This window comes from Cucurbita maxima, unplaced genomic scaffold, assembly GCF_002738345.1.
Source record: "Cucurbita maxima cultivar Rimu unplaced genomic scaffold, Cmax_1.0 Cma_Scf00028, whole genome shotgun sequence".
Lineage (NCBI taxonomy): Eukaryota > Viridiplantae > Streptophyta > Magnoliopsida > Cucurbitales > Cucurbitaceae > Cucurbita > Cucurbita maxima.
The window spans coordinates 1030127-1043369 of NW_019272044.1; the positions used below are offsets into that span (position 1 = coordinate 1030127).

Here is a 13243-nt window from a genome sequence, read left to right on the forward strand (position 1 = left end):
TATTATTTTAAAACAAAAAAATCATATAAAAATTAAAACTTTAATTTTTCAAATTTATTTTTATCATTATTTTTTAAATTATTATCAAATAAAGAGAGTCATGAAAATATTAATGTCCATAAATATTTTTTAAAAAAATTATAAAATTACAACTCTTTCCTATTGAAAATATATTTGTTTAAATATTTTATTGTTTAAATAATTACTATTATTTGTTTAAATCTCTCAGCAGCTTCCGCTTTGAGCAATCCAGCATTGGTGGACAGAGGATTTAGGTGTTTAATTTTAGATTCTTGAACCAACGCCGCTGTTGAAATTTCAATTTTAAGCTTAGAACGGAGACCCAATTGTAGAGCTTTTCACTCAAACTGATTTCCCCTCTCATTATTCTCACTCTTCTTCATCTTCAATTCAAGAAATGTTGCCCTTACTTTGATCCTCCATCGCCTATTCTCCCTCCCTTCACAGCCCCACATTTGGGTGAACTCTGAATCTCAATATTACTTGGAGTGAGATTCATATTTCAATTTCTTTTCTGTGTTCGTAAACTTGATTTTGTGTTCATCGAAAATGGGTATTGCCAATCGGGAGGCGTTGAAGCAGTTTCAGCTGCTAATGGAGGATGGTGATCTCACTTACTTGCGATTTCGTCTTGTTCTATGATGTGTATTTGCTTGCTAACATTTTTATTTCTCTGATTCCGTTGTGATGCTCAACAGTCGATGGATCACTGATGAACTCATTTGAGGTTTGTTCTTCGATTTTGATCGTTACTGCTGGATCTGTTTTTCGATTGAATAGATCTGTTTCTGTGGTGCCACTGTTTTGAATCTATTTTCTCTGGCTGTGGAGACTGAGATTTCGTAACATTTTATTATCATTGTTGGTTGGAAATGGGGCTGCCTTGGAGTTGAAGTTTGATTGTTTTTCATTTTTCTTTTATTGAATCAAGATCATCATGATTCGTTTGATATGGGATGTTCACTTATTTGCTCTGTCATTAACTTCCCATCTCAGATCGAGTCTTATGAGTTGGGTTGAAAATCAAATTGTTGTTAGTTTTAATGCCTGGACGAATGAAGTTTTGTTGATTCCTGGATGGGTTTACAAGCTAATTTCTCCGCATTTTGTGACATCCCCACATTGGTTGGGTAGGGTAGGAGAACGAAACACCCTTCATAAGTGGAAACCTCTCCCTATCAAACGCGCTTTAAAAACTTTGAGGGGAAGCCCAAAAAGGAAAGCCTAAAGAAGGCAATATCTGCTAGCGGTGGGCTTAGACCGTTACAAATGGTATCAGAGGCAGACACCGGTTGATGTGTCAGTGAGGAGGCTGAGCCCCAAAAGGAGTGGACAGGAGGCGATGTGCCAGAAAGGACGCTGGGCTCTGAAGGCGGGTGGATTTGGTGGGGGTCCCACCCGAAGGGGGTGATTGTGAGAACGGAACACTCTTTATAAGAGTGTGGAGACCTCTCCCTAACATACATGTTTTAAAAACCTTGAGGGGAATCCCGAAAGGAAAATCTCAAAGAGAACAATATCTGCTAACGGTGAACTTAACAACTTACTAAATTGAGTGTCTTGTGATCTCCAGAATATGCATCAAGGTCATCCAGCTGAAACTTTGGAACGCTTTCTGAAGGCGAGGGACTGGAATGTATCTAAAGCACATAAAATGGTTAGATCAGTGTATTAGTTTCGAATTTTGGTTAAATTCCCTTAACATTTTGTGTCTCTGTCTCACTATTGTTTGTTTTGCTCTGGAATCTTCAGTTAATGGATTGTCTAAATTGGAGGATACAAAATGAGATTGACAACATATTGGCAGTGAGTTTCTTCTTCTTCTTCTTCTGCTGCTTCTTTCCTTTTCCTTCTATTGTAACTAAATGAACATTGAAAAATATAAATGTAGAGACAATCATTACAAGTTATGCCTCTATAGCTTCATATTGCAATGATAAACTACGTATGAAGAGCTAAAAGGTCATTTTTCTGGAAATTATCATTACAAATAGAATAAAAAACAAGCCAGGAAGGTGGAGGAGAGGTGTCTTACATCTTGTTTAAATGGAAAAGCTAGCACTGGTGATAGTCTGTCTGTTTCATTCCTACATATTCCTACATTTACTTACAAATCTACATTTACAGTGAGATTCCACGTTGATTGAAGAGATACGAATGCCAACGAAGATGCTGGACTCCATAGGGGAGTGGATTGTGAGATCCTACATTGGTTGGAGAGGCGAACGAAGCATTCTTTATAAGGATATAGAAATTTCTCCCTAGTAGACGCGTTTTAAGAACCTTGAGGGGAAGCCCAGAAGGGAAAGTCCAAAGAGGACAATATTTGCTAATGGTGGACTTGGGTCATTACAAATGGTATCAGAGCCAGACACCAGGCGGTGTGCCAGCAAGGACGTTGATCCCCGAAGGAGGATACCGGGCGGTGTGCCAACGAGGACGTTGGCCCCAAAGGGGAGTGGATTGTGAGATCCCACATCGACTGGAGAGGGGAACAAAACTTTCTTTATAAAGGTGTGGAAACCTCTCTCCGTAGCACGTGCATTTTAAAAATCTTGAGGGGAAGCCCAGAAGGGAAAGCCCAAAGAAGACAATATTTGCTAATGGTAGACTTGGGTTGTTACAAATGGTATCAGAGCCAAATACCAGACGATGTGCCAGGAAGGATGTTGATTCCCGAAGGGGGTAGACATCGGGCAGTGTGCCGTGAGGATGCTGGGTCCCGAAAGGGAGTGGATTGTGAGATGTCACATTGGTTGAAGAGGGAAACGAAACATTTTTTATAAGGATGTGGAAACCTCTCTCCATAGCAGAACGCATTTTAAAAATAGGAAACTTGGAAGGGAAAACTCAAAGAGAACAATATCTTCTAGCGGTGGACTTAGGTCGTTAGATTTACAACGCAAGAATGCAATTATCTTTTGATAATTCTGATGCTCTAGGCTCGTACTGCAGCTATATCTCTTTATAAACCATGGACGAGTAATAGTATCTAAACTCGAGTCTTTTTTAATTAACCATACTGACAACAGCAAGCAGAGGTGGTACAATATGTCTCATCACTACTATGTATTGAAATCTGAAGATTACTCTTGGTTTTTCGTACTTACTACAACGTTTAATTTATATTTCGTATTATTGCAGAAACCGATAGTTCCCCCCGAGTTGTACAGATCAGTGCGAGACTCTCAGCTGGTGGGACTGTGTGGATACTCAAAAGAGGTTCATAAATAGAATCTTTAATGCATTTCCAGTTACCCAACTCCTAACATCAATTATATTTTGCTTCCAAAAATTAGATCAAGCTGCTATCTTGTTTCTTCCTCATTGATATACATATTGATTCCAGGGTCTTCCTGTGATAGCCGTTGGTGTTGGTCAAAGCACATTTGACAAGGCATCTGTAAGGAATTTCTTTTCTTTGTGTACCATCTCTATCTGCCCTTTTCTTAAAGCTTAGAGAATACAAATCCTAGTCTTGAACTTCTTAGACATGATCAAATAATATGCACACATGAAATGCATCAGATTGCAGGTTTGAAGCTTTTTGTAACTGTGTTCATCCATGACAAAATTCATTACATTGTGCGATGTGCATATAATCTAAACATCTGTTATTATGTGCGGAAGATATTTACATGGGTTCTTTTGTTCTAGGTTCATTATTATGTGCAGTCACACATCCAAATGAATGAATATAGGGATCGCGTTGTGTTGGTGAGTATTTAAGACCGTTTAATCATTCTTGTTCTTGTGACTTACAAATGTTCTTTAATATCACATGCTCGGTGTCCATTTGTGAAATCTCACATCAGTTGGGAAGGAGAACGAAACATTATTTATAAGGGTGTGAAACCTCTCCCTAGTAGACTCGTTTTAAAAACCTTGAGGGGAAACTCGAAAGGGAAATCCCAAAGAGGACAATATATGCTAATGGTGGACTTGGGCTGTTACAAATGACATCAGAGCTAAACACCAAACGATGTACCAACAAGGAGGCTGAGATCCGAAAGGGGTTAGATTGGGAGGATCTCACGTCGATTAGAGAAGGAAACGAGTGTCAACAAGGACGCTGAGTCTCAAATGGGGTGGATTGTGAGATCTCACATTGGTTGGGGAGAAGAACGAAGCATTCTTTATAAGGGTGTGAAAACTTCTCCCTAACTGACGCATTTTAAAAACCTTTAAGGAAAGCCCAAAAAAGACAATGTCTGCTAGCGATGGGTTTGGGCCGTTACCCCCTTTAAAAGAATTCCGGCAAGATTGGAACAGAGAATCTAACATAATCTGATTATTGTAGCCTGCTGCGACAAAGAAGCATGGACGACATATAGGCACCTGTCTCAAGGTTTTGGATATGACTGGGTTAAAGCTTTCAGCATTAAATCAAGTAAAGGTACTTCTTAGGTCCTTCGGCACTGTTTTTGGAATCAAATGCTCACAAGTTTGACATATAGGCACCTGTTTCTTTTTATTCTTGGTAACTGCAGATTCTAACTGTCATATCGACCATTGATGACTTAAACTATCCCGAGAAGACCGATGCTTACTACATCGTAAACGTTCCATATGTATTTTCTGCGTGCTGGAGGGTGTGTGCCTATTTTAATTCATATTGGAGAAGTACTTGCAATGGCTTTTGCAGGGAATATGAATATGATTTATTGTCGTTGCTGACAGGTCGTAAAACCTCTTTTGCAAGAGAGAACAAGAAGGAAAATAAAAGTGCTACAGAATTGTGGGCGAGATGAACTACTAAAGGCAAGCTTGCTTTCTCCGTTCTTACTTTTCCCCCATATGATATGATCGTCATTGTATTTCTTACTCCATGATATATTCTCGATCATCAACTGTGGATATCCCCTCATAAACTACAAGTTAAAAGTTGGTTTGTTTCTCGAGAACTGCTCACTCCTTCACAGAAAAGGACTTACGATACCCCACTTCAAGTAGTTGTGGTAGCGCCCATCAACATTATGGGGAAGCCTAGCAGAACAAATATATCACATACTTGGCTAGACTCATTCCATTTGAGGCTTGATGATCTTTGCATCAATGCCTTTCAAGTTACTTTGATCTCGAATGCCTTTCAAGTTACTTTGTTCCTCGAGATCAGCTCACTCCTTCACATAAAAGAACTTATACTATCCCACCCCAAGTTGTTGTGGGGATGCCCATCAACATGGAAGGGAAGCCTAGAGAAACGGCTATCCCACCATTGAGGCTGGATGATCTTTGCATCAATACCATTCAAGTTGTTTCGTTCCTCAAGAACAGCTCACTCCTTTACAGAAGTCCTGTAAAGGACTTATACTACCCCACCCCAAGCAGCTGTGTGGTTCAGTCCATATGCAGCCACACCGCCACAGTCTCAACCAACCTGATTCAGCTTGCAATTTCATCCTTACATCAATGTTTTTTCGTTTAATGTTTGCAACTTCTCTGCAGGTAATGGATTCACTACCACAGTTTTGTCGTAAAGAAAGGTCGGGATCATCTCGACACGCCAAGAACGGAAATACAGAAAACTGTTTCTCCTTAGACAGTGCATTTCATCAGCAGCTCTACAATTACATTCAGCAGCAAGGTGCAGTTAGGGAGCCGATTGTACCAATCAAACAAGGATCATTTCATGTGGATTTCCCTGAACCAGATCCAAGAGATCTAGAAATTGCCAAAACCATAGAAACAGAGTTCCATAAGCTCGAAAATCACAATGAACTCAGCTATTCCACGAATGGCCTTCATCAAGTCAACGGAGAATTATGAATATGGCAACTACAACCCTACTTACTGTGCTATTGCTACATATCTAATGTAAAGTTTATTTACACTATCTCCTGCCATTGGTTCCCCAACACATCTCTAACGCTTAAACGGTCTTGTTCGAGATGGCCATATAATGAAATGATATTCGATGTTCTTATTTTGATTTCTCAAACTAAAAGATTCATGAATCGAACATCCAAGTGCATAAGGTCCAAGAGGATAAGATTTTTTACAACAAACCAAGCGAATGATAGCTGATAGACAATCTCGATACGATATGCTTCGATCGAAGATCTAACAAACCATCCCATATACAAAATCACCCATCGTTTCTGGTTACCTGAACACAAATTTGCAGGCAACAAATGTACACACAATGATTATATGTTACTCACCTGAATACTTCAAGAAAATGTCACATAGACTTCTCGCCGGGCAGGTAGGACGGCGATCCACCGTCGACCTGGTTCTTTTTCCTAACAAATAAGCCGCTAAGGTTTGGTAAGAGTACCTTCTTTGAGAATGTTTTGTCTTTCGACACCATTTTCATTGATGTGCTCTGCTTTTGAATCATGTTGTGGCTTGGAGGTGATTCCAAAGGCACCGACGTTTGAGCCAAAATTCTTGATGCAGCTTCGATTGCTTTCTTCTGCTCTCGTTCGCGCCACCGTCTTAGCTCTCCTTCCACGGCCTTCTTAGCTGCTTCAGCCATCTTTGCTTTCTTTGAAGCTTCCTCAGTTGCTGTCTTCATATCCTCAATTTCCTTCTGGGATGCTTCTAACCTTTGTAGAATTTCATTTTCGCTAGCCTTCACTGCTTCAACCTGAGCTAATGCAGCAGCTACTTTCATTTCAGTTAATGTGTCAGACTCCTCGACTTTCCGGCTTAATGACTCAAACTCTTCCCTGGAGATAGTGATGTTAGCCCCCGACTCGGAAGTCGAAGCTCGGGCAGCATTCGTTCTCTCTGAGAGTACCTTTATCTGCTCAAGGGCCCTAGCTTCGGCTGCTTTTGCTTCTTCAGCTTCTTCCAGTGCAACTCTCAGCTGCTTCCCAGCAGCTTCCAATGCTATTTTGGTGGATTCTGCTTCCTTCCTCAACTCTTCGGCTTTATTTTTCATCTCTACCACTTCCCGTCTCGCATTTTCGGTTTCCGACGATAGCTGGTTGAGAGTTGAAAGCATATCTTCACAAGCACCTCTTGCTTTAGATTCTTCTGCGAGGTACGCTTCGAGTTCAGATTTTCTCATACGAAGCTCGACGTGCAAATTCCCAGCAGTAGATTCGGCCTCCGCTTCTCTCTCCTTGAGTTCGGAATGCTCTTTCTTCACATTCTCGAGTTCCAACTTCAAAGCTTCAACCAAGCTATGGAGAGATCTTTCCTCTTCAGCTACTTTTTGTAAGGACTCTTTTGCATCATCAAGCTCCGATGTGACGTTCTTCACTGAATCTAAATCGGACGCCTTTTTATCGTCCATTTGTTTCTGCAGTTCCCCAATTTCGTTCATCGTCTCACTCAACTGCAATTCAAGATTCCTCGTGACATCAGGGTCGATCTCCTTCTGTAACGAAAACAATTTTTTTGCCGACTCTTCAAGAGCTGCTTTATAAGACTTTCTCTGGATACCTTTCTCAACAAATATCTGTTCTTGCTCTTTATGCGCTTGCAGGGATGCTAGCTTGAGCTTTTCAATGGATTCCTGTGCAGCTAAAATTTCCTTAGAGAGTTCATTTGCTTTCAGCTTGTGTGTTTCAACCGATTCCTCAGCCTCCGTCACCTGTTTCAAAGCAGCTACTTTTGCTTCCAACGACGCATCAGAATCTTGATGGATTTTTCTCAATTCTTGCTTCGCAGCATCCAGTTCTCCGATCACTACCATGTACCGATCTCGGGTAGTTTCCAAGTCTTGTTTCCAACCACAATCATTTCCCGAACTATTGTTTCCATTCGTCTCCTCAAACTGCTTCGCTCGAGCCTTGGCAGCTTCCGAATCCTTCACGGCAGATTCTTTCGATTCCCTCAGCAATTGTAGCTTCTTGGTCAAGTCCTCAACAGCTCTTTCAGCATTTTCGAGCTCGACGAGCGCTTCAGATTTGGTCGTTTCAGCATTCTTTAGCTGATTCTTTAGTTTGTTCAGTTCTTTTTCGGCCAAGTGAAGTTGAGTCTCTTTTGCAAACACTCTCTGTAGCCAACAAGAACCCGAAAAATCATCAAAGTTCCGGAAGATAATAAAATCTCAAACAAAAAGTTACTAGACAAACGACTTAAAATGCATGAAAATAACCACCTCTGCAGAATGAGGTTGTTTCGCCTTCCTCATAATCACTCGTTCCCCCGAGAAAGAACCTTCACCAAACAAATTGACAGCATCCTTAACAGACTGGAACGGTGCACTAGTGTCGATCTCTCCTACTTCTACTTTCGCATTAGGCGAGTTCGTCGCAATTTGACGATCCTTCACACCCATTATACCTTTCAGTTTCGAAGTATTACTTAATTACACCTGTTAGAAACAATCAACATCATGTTCAAACGAACTTCACTCGAACAACTCACAGCTACAGAGACATCCAATCCACTCAAATCCTGAATTATATCATCTCTAAGAACATAGAAAGATGGCTGCACATGTTCATAAGGCCATCATTCATTTCAACGAAGCACGAAAAACTTACCAAACTCCCACCAAACACAACAATCAACAAAAGATCAGAAGATCATGAAACTAAAATCCAGATTATAGTCAGTGATGCACAACAATATCATGAAACTAACATCAAGATCAAGATGAACTATCCAGAGAAGTACCAATCAATCAGAGTTAAGTACGAACCCATGCCAGTCCAAAACCACCATGGATACTCAACAATTTGAGAGATATTTGATGAACAATCATGCAAACGAAAGAAAACCCATAAGAACAGGTAAGAAATCAAAAGAAGAACTAGAAACAAACCTCAAAATTACTCAGCCAAAAGCCAAGAGGATATCAAACCCTAGAAACGATCAAAAAGCCACACGAAACCAGCAAAAGAAGAGTCACTCCACCATGTCCACGAAGAAGCTCCATCAAACACACAAACCCACATCCCAAAATCCAAACCCCACAAAGGATCTTAAAAAAAGAACCCTAAAAAACAGAAAACAAGGGATTCCTTCGGTAGTTCTTCAACCAAAAACAAGTGCCAAACAATCGTATCGCAAAAGGGTATCCCTAAAACGATACAATACGTGAGACCCAGTATCGAATCGAGAAGGGGGAGTGTTTTTCGATGGAGCGCCAAATCAAAAATGGCTGATTCAGACAAATTTTATATCAGAGAAGAGTCAGAAGAAGAGGGATCATCCTCTACAATGTCCTCCATGCTGGCGCGTGATCTTCGCTGTGATTTTTCCAAATTTTTTTCATCTTTTTCACCTAATAGTGGACAATCATGACCCACATCATGGATCCAATTGACCCTTTGAAGGATTTAGAGAGCAAGGCCTCAGAGAGAATGGGGTGGAGTCCCTTTCAGAGGATCATGGCTCCACTTCACTTTATAGTTGAAAAAACAAGAAATATATGAATTCTGGTTTTATTTCAATCATTTTGTATTGAAATCTTTCCCTCCTTTTGAAGATTATAATTGAAATGTATAGGGAAAAAGGTGGGAGGGTGAAAGGGTTTGTTTTGTGAGACCAACATGGACATGGGACAAAGCTCTTGTTTCTTTATTACATGGAGCTATCATATTCTCTTCTCCTTGCTTGGTCTTCATATGGGTTGGCATTATTTATGATGTTTACTTTATATAATAACCTAAGAAAAAGTAAGAGTAGGAAAGAGAAAAATTTTCGTATTCCGATTTTGCCCTTCATCGCTTGTTTCAATCTTTTCCTCCCTAACTTTTATTGTTGTTGTGTAACTTATAGTCTCCAATTATTTTTTACGAGAAACTTTGAATCTGATATGTTTTGTATTATTTGCTTCTCGAGCTCAATGAATGTTGAGGTAAAGATCGTTAAGGTTTCCGATATTTTTGAGTTTTTTTTTTTTTTTTAATTTTACCCTAAAAGTTATAAAGACCTATCGTAAAAAAAATAAGTTGAAACTCGGTAATGAAAAATTCACGTGTCCTTGAATTATTATTTTATTAGCATATTTGGACCCGTTGAACATGTCAATCAAATGAAATGAGATTTTGTTATGGTCGAGTTGATTTTTGTCTCTAAGAAGTTGATTTGATGTTTATTTTGTTACGCTTAACTTTTAAAACCTAAGCCTCCATCATTCTAAACCTAAGCCTCCATCAAATTTATGTTAACAACAAATAATTTATAATTGCAATAATTTTAAATTAAGTCGGATTCAAATTTAGGTTATTAGGTTAGTGTACTAAAAGTTTCGAGAATACCATATTAAGATGTTTATATTGAATCGTTCTCAAAATAAATGTATTAATTGGACCGTTCATCTTCTCTTATCGATCACCTAATTAATGAACAATTAAACAACAAATTTGTCCCCTTTTTAGTATGGGAAGGAAATTTAAGTAATAAACCTTTTTTTTTTTTTTTTCGAAACTCTACCTCACACGAGATCGGCTTACACTTCTGGTTTATTTTATACCAAAAAAAAAATTCGAGAAATATATTGATCAATTCCGATTCTTTCTTTTTCTATTGTTTCTTTTCCAGTCGAGATGTATAGATCCATGGGTCTATGTGTCTATATAAATCATATTCATGGATTAACGAAAATGTGCATAAGCTCTATGAGTCTCTTCCTTTTTACCTATTTCATCGCTACTCCCTTTAGCCCATCGGAACTTAATTTGAAAGTTTTTCTTTTTTTAAAATTTATTTATTTTCATATTTATACGATCATTATCCATTTTTTATAGTTTTCATTTGTTTTTTAATAGTACGATATTGTCCATTTTCTTCCTCTTTTCTAACTAATACGGGACTTTAGTCATATTTTGAACAATTATATTCTTGAACAAAGCACCATCGAGCCTCCGTTTATTTGATATTTTTATTTGATATCGTACTCAATTCTCATGCTTCTCTAGTATTTAGGTAATTGTTTGATATTTTTATTTTTATGTACATCAACTCATGGTCATAATTTTCTTCGCTAATTCACCTCATGCCGGGTTTAATCACATATGCAAAAATTTATAATTAATGCTCATCCAACAATACGATGATATTATAGAAAATTGATATAAAGTTAAACTTTACGTTAACACTTATGTATTTAAACATCGACTAAATAACTTTGGTTTAAGCAAACTCTCAAACAAAAGAGAACATAATCTCACATGAAAGGTTGTCCTATCTTCACCCAGTCTCTTCGTAGTCGTCTTTGTAGTCATTTTAGAATTATGGAATTAATGAATTGGGTCATTCAAAATATATATAATTTTTTTTGTTAATATGGATTTAGTCCTCTTTAAATATACATTTTGAATCCTAAACTCGGTCCAAATCAATTGTATATTATTTATCTTATAGTTTTAATATTATAAATATAAATTATTTCGTTTACCCATAAAATAATATAACTTAAGATCTTGATAGAAACAAATACTTATTAATTAAATTTTGAAACATGGATTGAATATACATTATCGTAAAAGAAATTTAAAAAAAAAATATAGGATAAAAAAATCTTGGAACTCAAATATTTTCGAATGCACAAATTTTTAAAAAAATGTTTATAAATCTAAATTATTTTATTTATATTAAACAAAACGGTAAGGTATACATAAAAATCAAAATAATTTAAAATCTCAATTTTAAAATGAATGGAAATAAATATTTTTTAATTAATCCATATTAATTTTCAACAAAAGATTAATTTCGTAAATCATTGGTCTATCTTCTTGATCCCAAATCTTTTTGAATCACAAATTTAAATTATATATATCTAAACCATTTTTGCAATTTTGTTGGTATCTCAAAAAAATCCTTCCACAAGAGATAGGAAAAGAGCGTCAAATAAGAAGAACATATGATGCTAAGAGTTTGGTTAACGATCGTAATGGTGACTTTGTTGGTTTCATCAGAGGCTAAGTTCGAGATTAAGTTAATGATCGACCAAGAAGATTGCTTTTCTCACCAGGTTGGATTCGTTAGCGATACCAATTGATCTTCTAGTAACAGCTTACTTCGACTCATGCGTTAGGGTTATATACGTCGTAGTTATGGTTAAGAAATCAAAACCTTATTCCATATGTGTTTTGGCTCATCTCAAATTAGGGTTCGAGCCATGGTTATTGATTCACGTTTCGAGGTGAGGTTTTTGATTATTTATAGATCATTGTACAGGTGAATGGATCTCCAGAGGAGAGGATTGAAGGAAGAAAAGGACTACATAGCTTATGCTTCACAAACAAATCTGCTGACCAAGAGACCATAGATTTTGACAATAATCAATTCTATGAACTACCCTCGGAAAACGGTATTGATTTTTAACCTTAAAGACATTTTTTTCCCTATTTGATTATTTGATATCCCACATTAGTTGGAGAGGAAAACAAAACACCTTTATAAGGGTGTGGAATACTTTCCCTAACATACGCGTTAGCCTTGAGGGGAAGCCCAAAGAGAACAATATAAATGGTATCAGAGTCAGACACCGAACAATGTGCCAACAAGGCGGTGTGCTAGTAAGGACGCTAGGCCCTAAAGGAGGTGCATTGTGATATCCCAAATTGGTTGGGGAGGAGAACGAAACACCTTTTATAAGGGTGTGGAAAACTTTCCCTGGCATACGCATTTTAAAGCCTTGAGGATAATATTTGCTAGTGGTGGCATGGGCCGTTATTGATCTTCTATTTCAAATGACATTTTCAGAAGATTTGAGCCATTTGCTTGAGCAAATACAGAGGCTGAGAGACAAACTGGAGATTGTTGAGTTTGAGCAAGAATGGTTTGAGGCACAGACAAAGCAACAGGCCAAAGGTATTATATAACCACAAGGCTTTATAAACCCTATAGTTTTCTTGAGAGTGTTTTCAATAAAGTGAAGAAATTCTTGCAGTGATTGAAGCAATTAGCATAAGGGCAATTCAGAAGGCCATATTCGAATCAGCAGTACTCGTCGGTGCGAGCAGTCTACAAGTTTTCCTCTTACGACGCCTATTCGAGAAGAAGGTCGGGAACCTATAATCAAACTCCTATGGCAGATTCAAACTCTGGCTAGTGGTATGAGGAGGATGGCAGAACAAGTGATGCAAAGGCTGAAGAGTTATCCATTGTTTTTTCTGTTTTTTTCTTTCCGTAACTATAGAGCACATCATGTTTGGTTTGTGAGTGGTTCGATAATTACTTTCTAAATGGCTCATAAACCATTTAAAGTCCTCACTTCTAACGTTTGTCAATAATTTCAACATAAAAATCATACTCCATGGTTTAGGAAGCATGAAAATGTGGTCTACGCTCGATTCTCGAGATTCATGGG

The 13243-nt window shown here is 37.9% G+C and overlaps 3 protein-coding genes across 4 annotated transcripts; 2 read left to right on the top strand and 1 right to left on the bottom strand.

Moving 5' to 3' along the window:
• The first annotated feature begins 258 nt into the window (after positions 1-258).
• LOC111465062 (phosphatidylinositol/phosphatidylcholine transfer protein SFH2) lies at positions 259-5953 on the top strand. Its single transcript, XM_023109329.1, has 11 exons — positions 259-625; positions 720-748; positions 1595-1678; positions 1774-1827; positions 3166-3243; positions 3371-3424; positions 3679-3738; positions 4322-4417; positions 4512-4613; positions 4702-4782; positions 5470-5953. Exons 1-11 carry the CDS (start codon positions 571-573, stop codon positions 5788-5790), a joined length of 1014 nt encoding a protein of 337 aa, XP_022965097.1. The 5' UTR covers positions 259-570; the 3' UTR covers positions 5791-5953.
• A 21-nt stretch (positions 5954-5974) lies between these two features.
• Positions 5975-9437, bottom strand: LOC111500263 (WEB family protein At5g55860). 2 transcript variants are annotated; one of them, XM_023151975.1, is made up of 3 exons: positions 8747-9437; positions 8078-8262; positions 5975-7972 (listed from the first exon to the last, which is right to left on the bottom strand). In XM_023151975.1, the coding sequence occupies exons 2-3, from the start codon at positions 8255-8257 to the stop codon at positions 6206-6208; spliced, it is 1947 nt and encodes a 648-aa protein (XP_023007743.1). In that variant the 5' UTR covers positions 8258-8262; positions 8747-9437; the 3' UTR covers positions 5975-6205. The 2 variants fall into 2 exon arrangements, with proteins under 2 accessions (XP_023007743.1, XP_023007742.1); XM_023151974.1 differs by having other exon boundaries at positions 8078-8293; positions 8747-9435.
• Positions 9438-11738: 2301 nt separating this feature from the next.
• LOC111465130 (transmembrane emp24 domain-containing protein p24beta2-like) lies at positions 11739-13121 on the top strand. The gene is made up of 4 exons (XM_023109435.1): positions 11739-11902; positions 12109-12241; positions 12637-12744; positions 12824-13121. Exons 1-4 carry the CDS (start codon positions 11792-11794, stop codon positions 12949-12951), a joined length of 480 nt encoding a protein of 159 aa, XP_022965203.1. The 5' UTR covers positions 11739-11791; the 3' UTR covers positions 12952-13121.
• Positions 13122-13243: the final 122 nt, after the last annotated feature.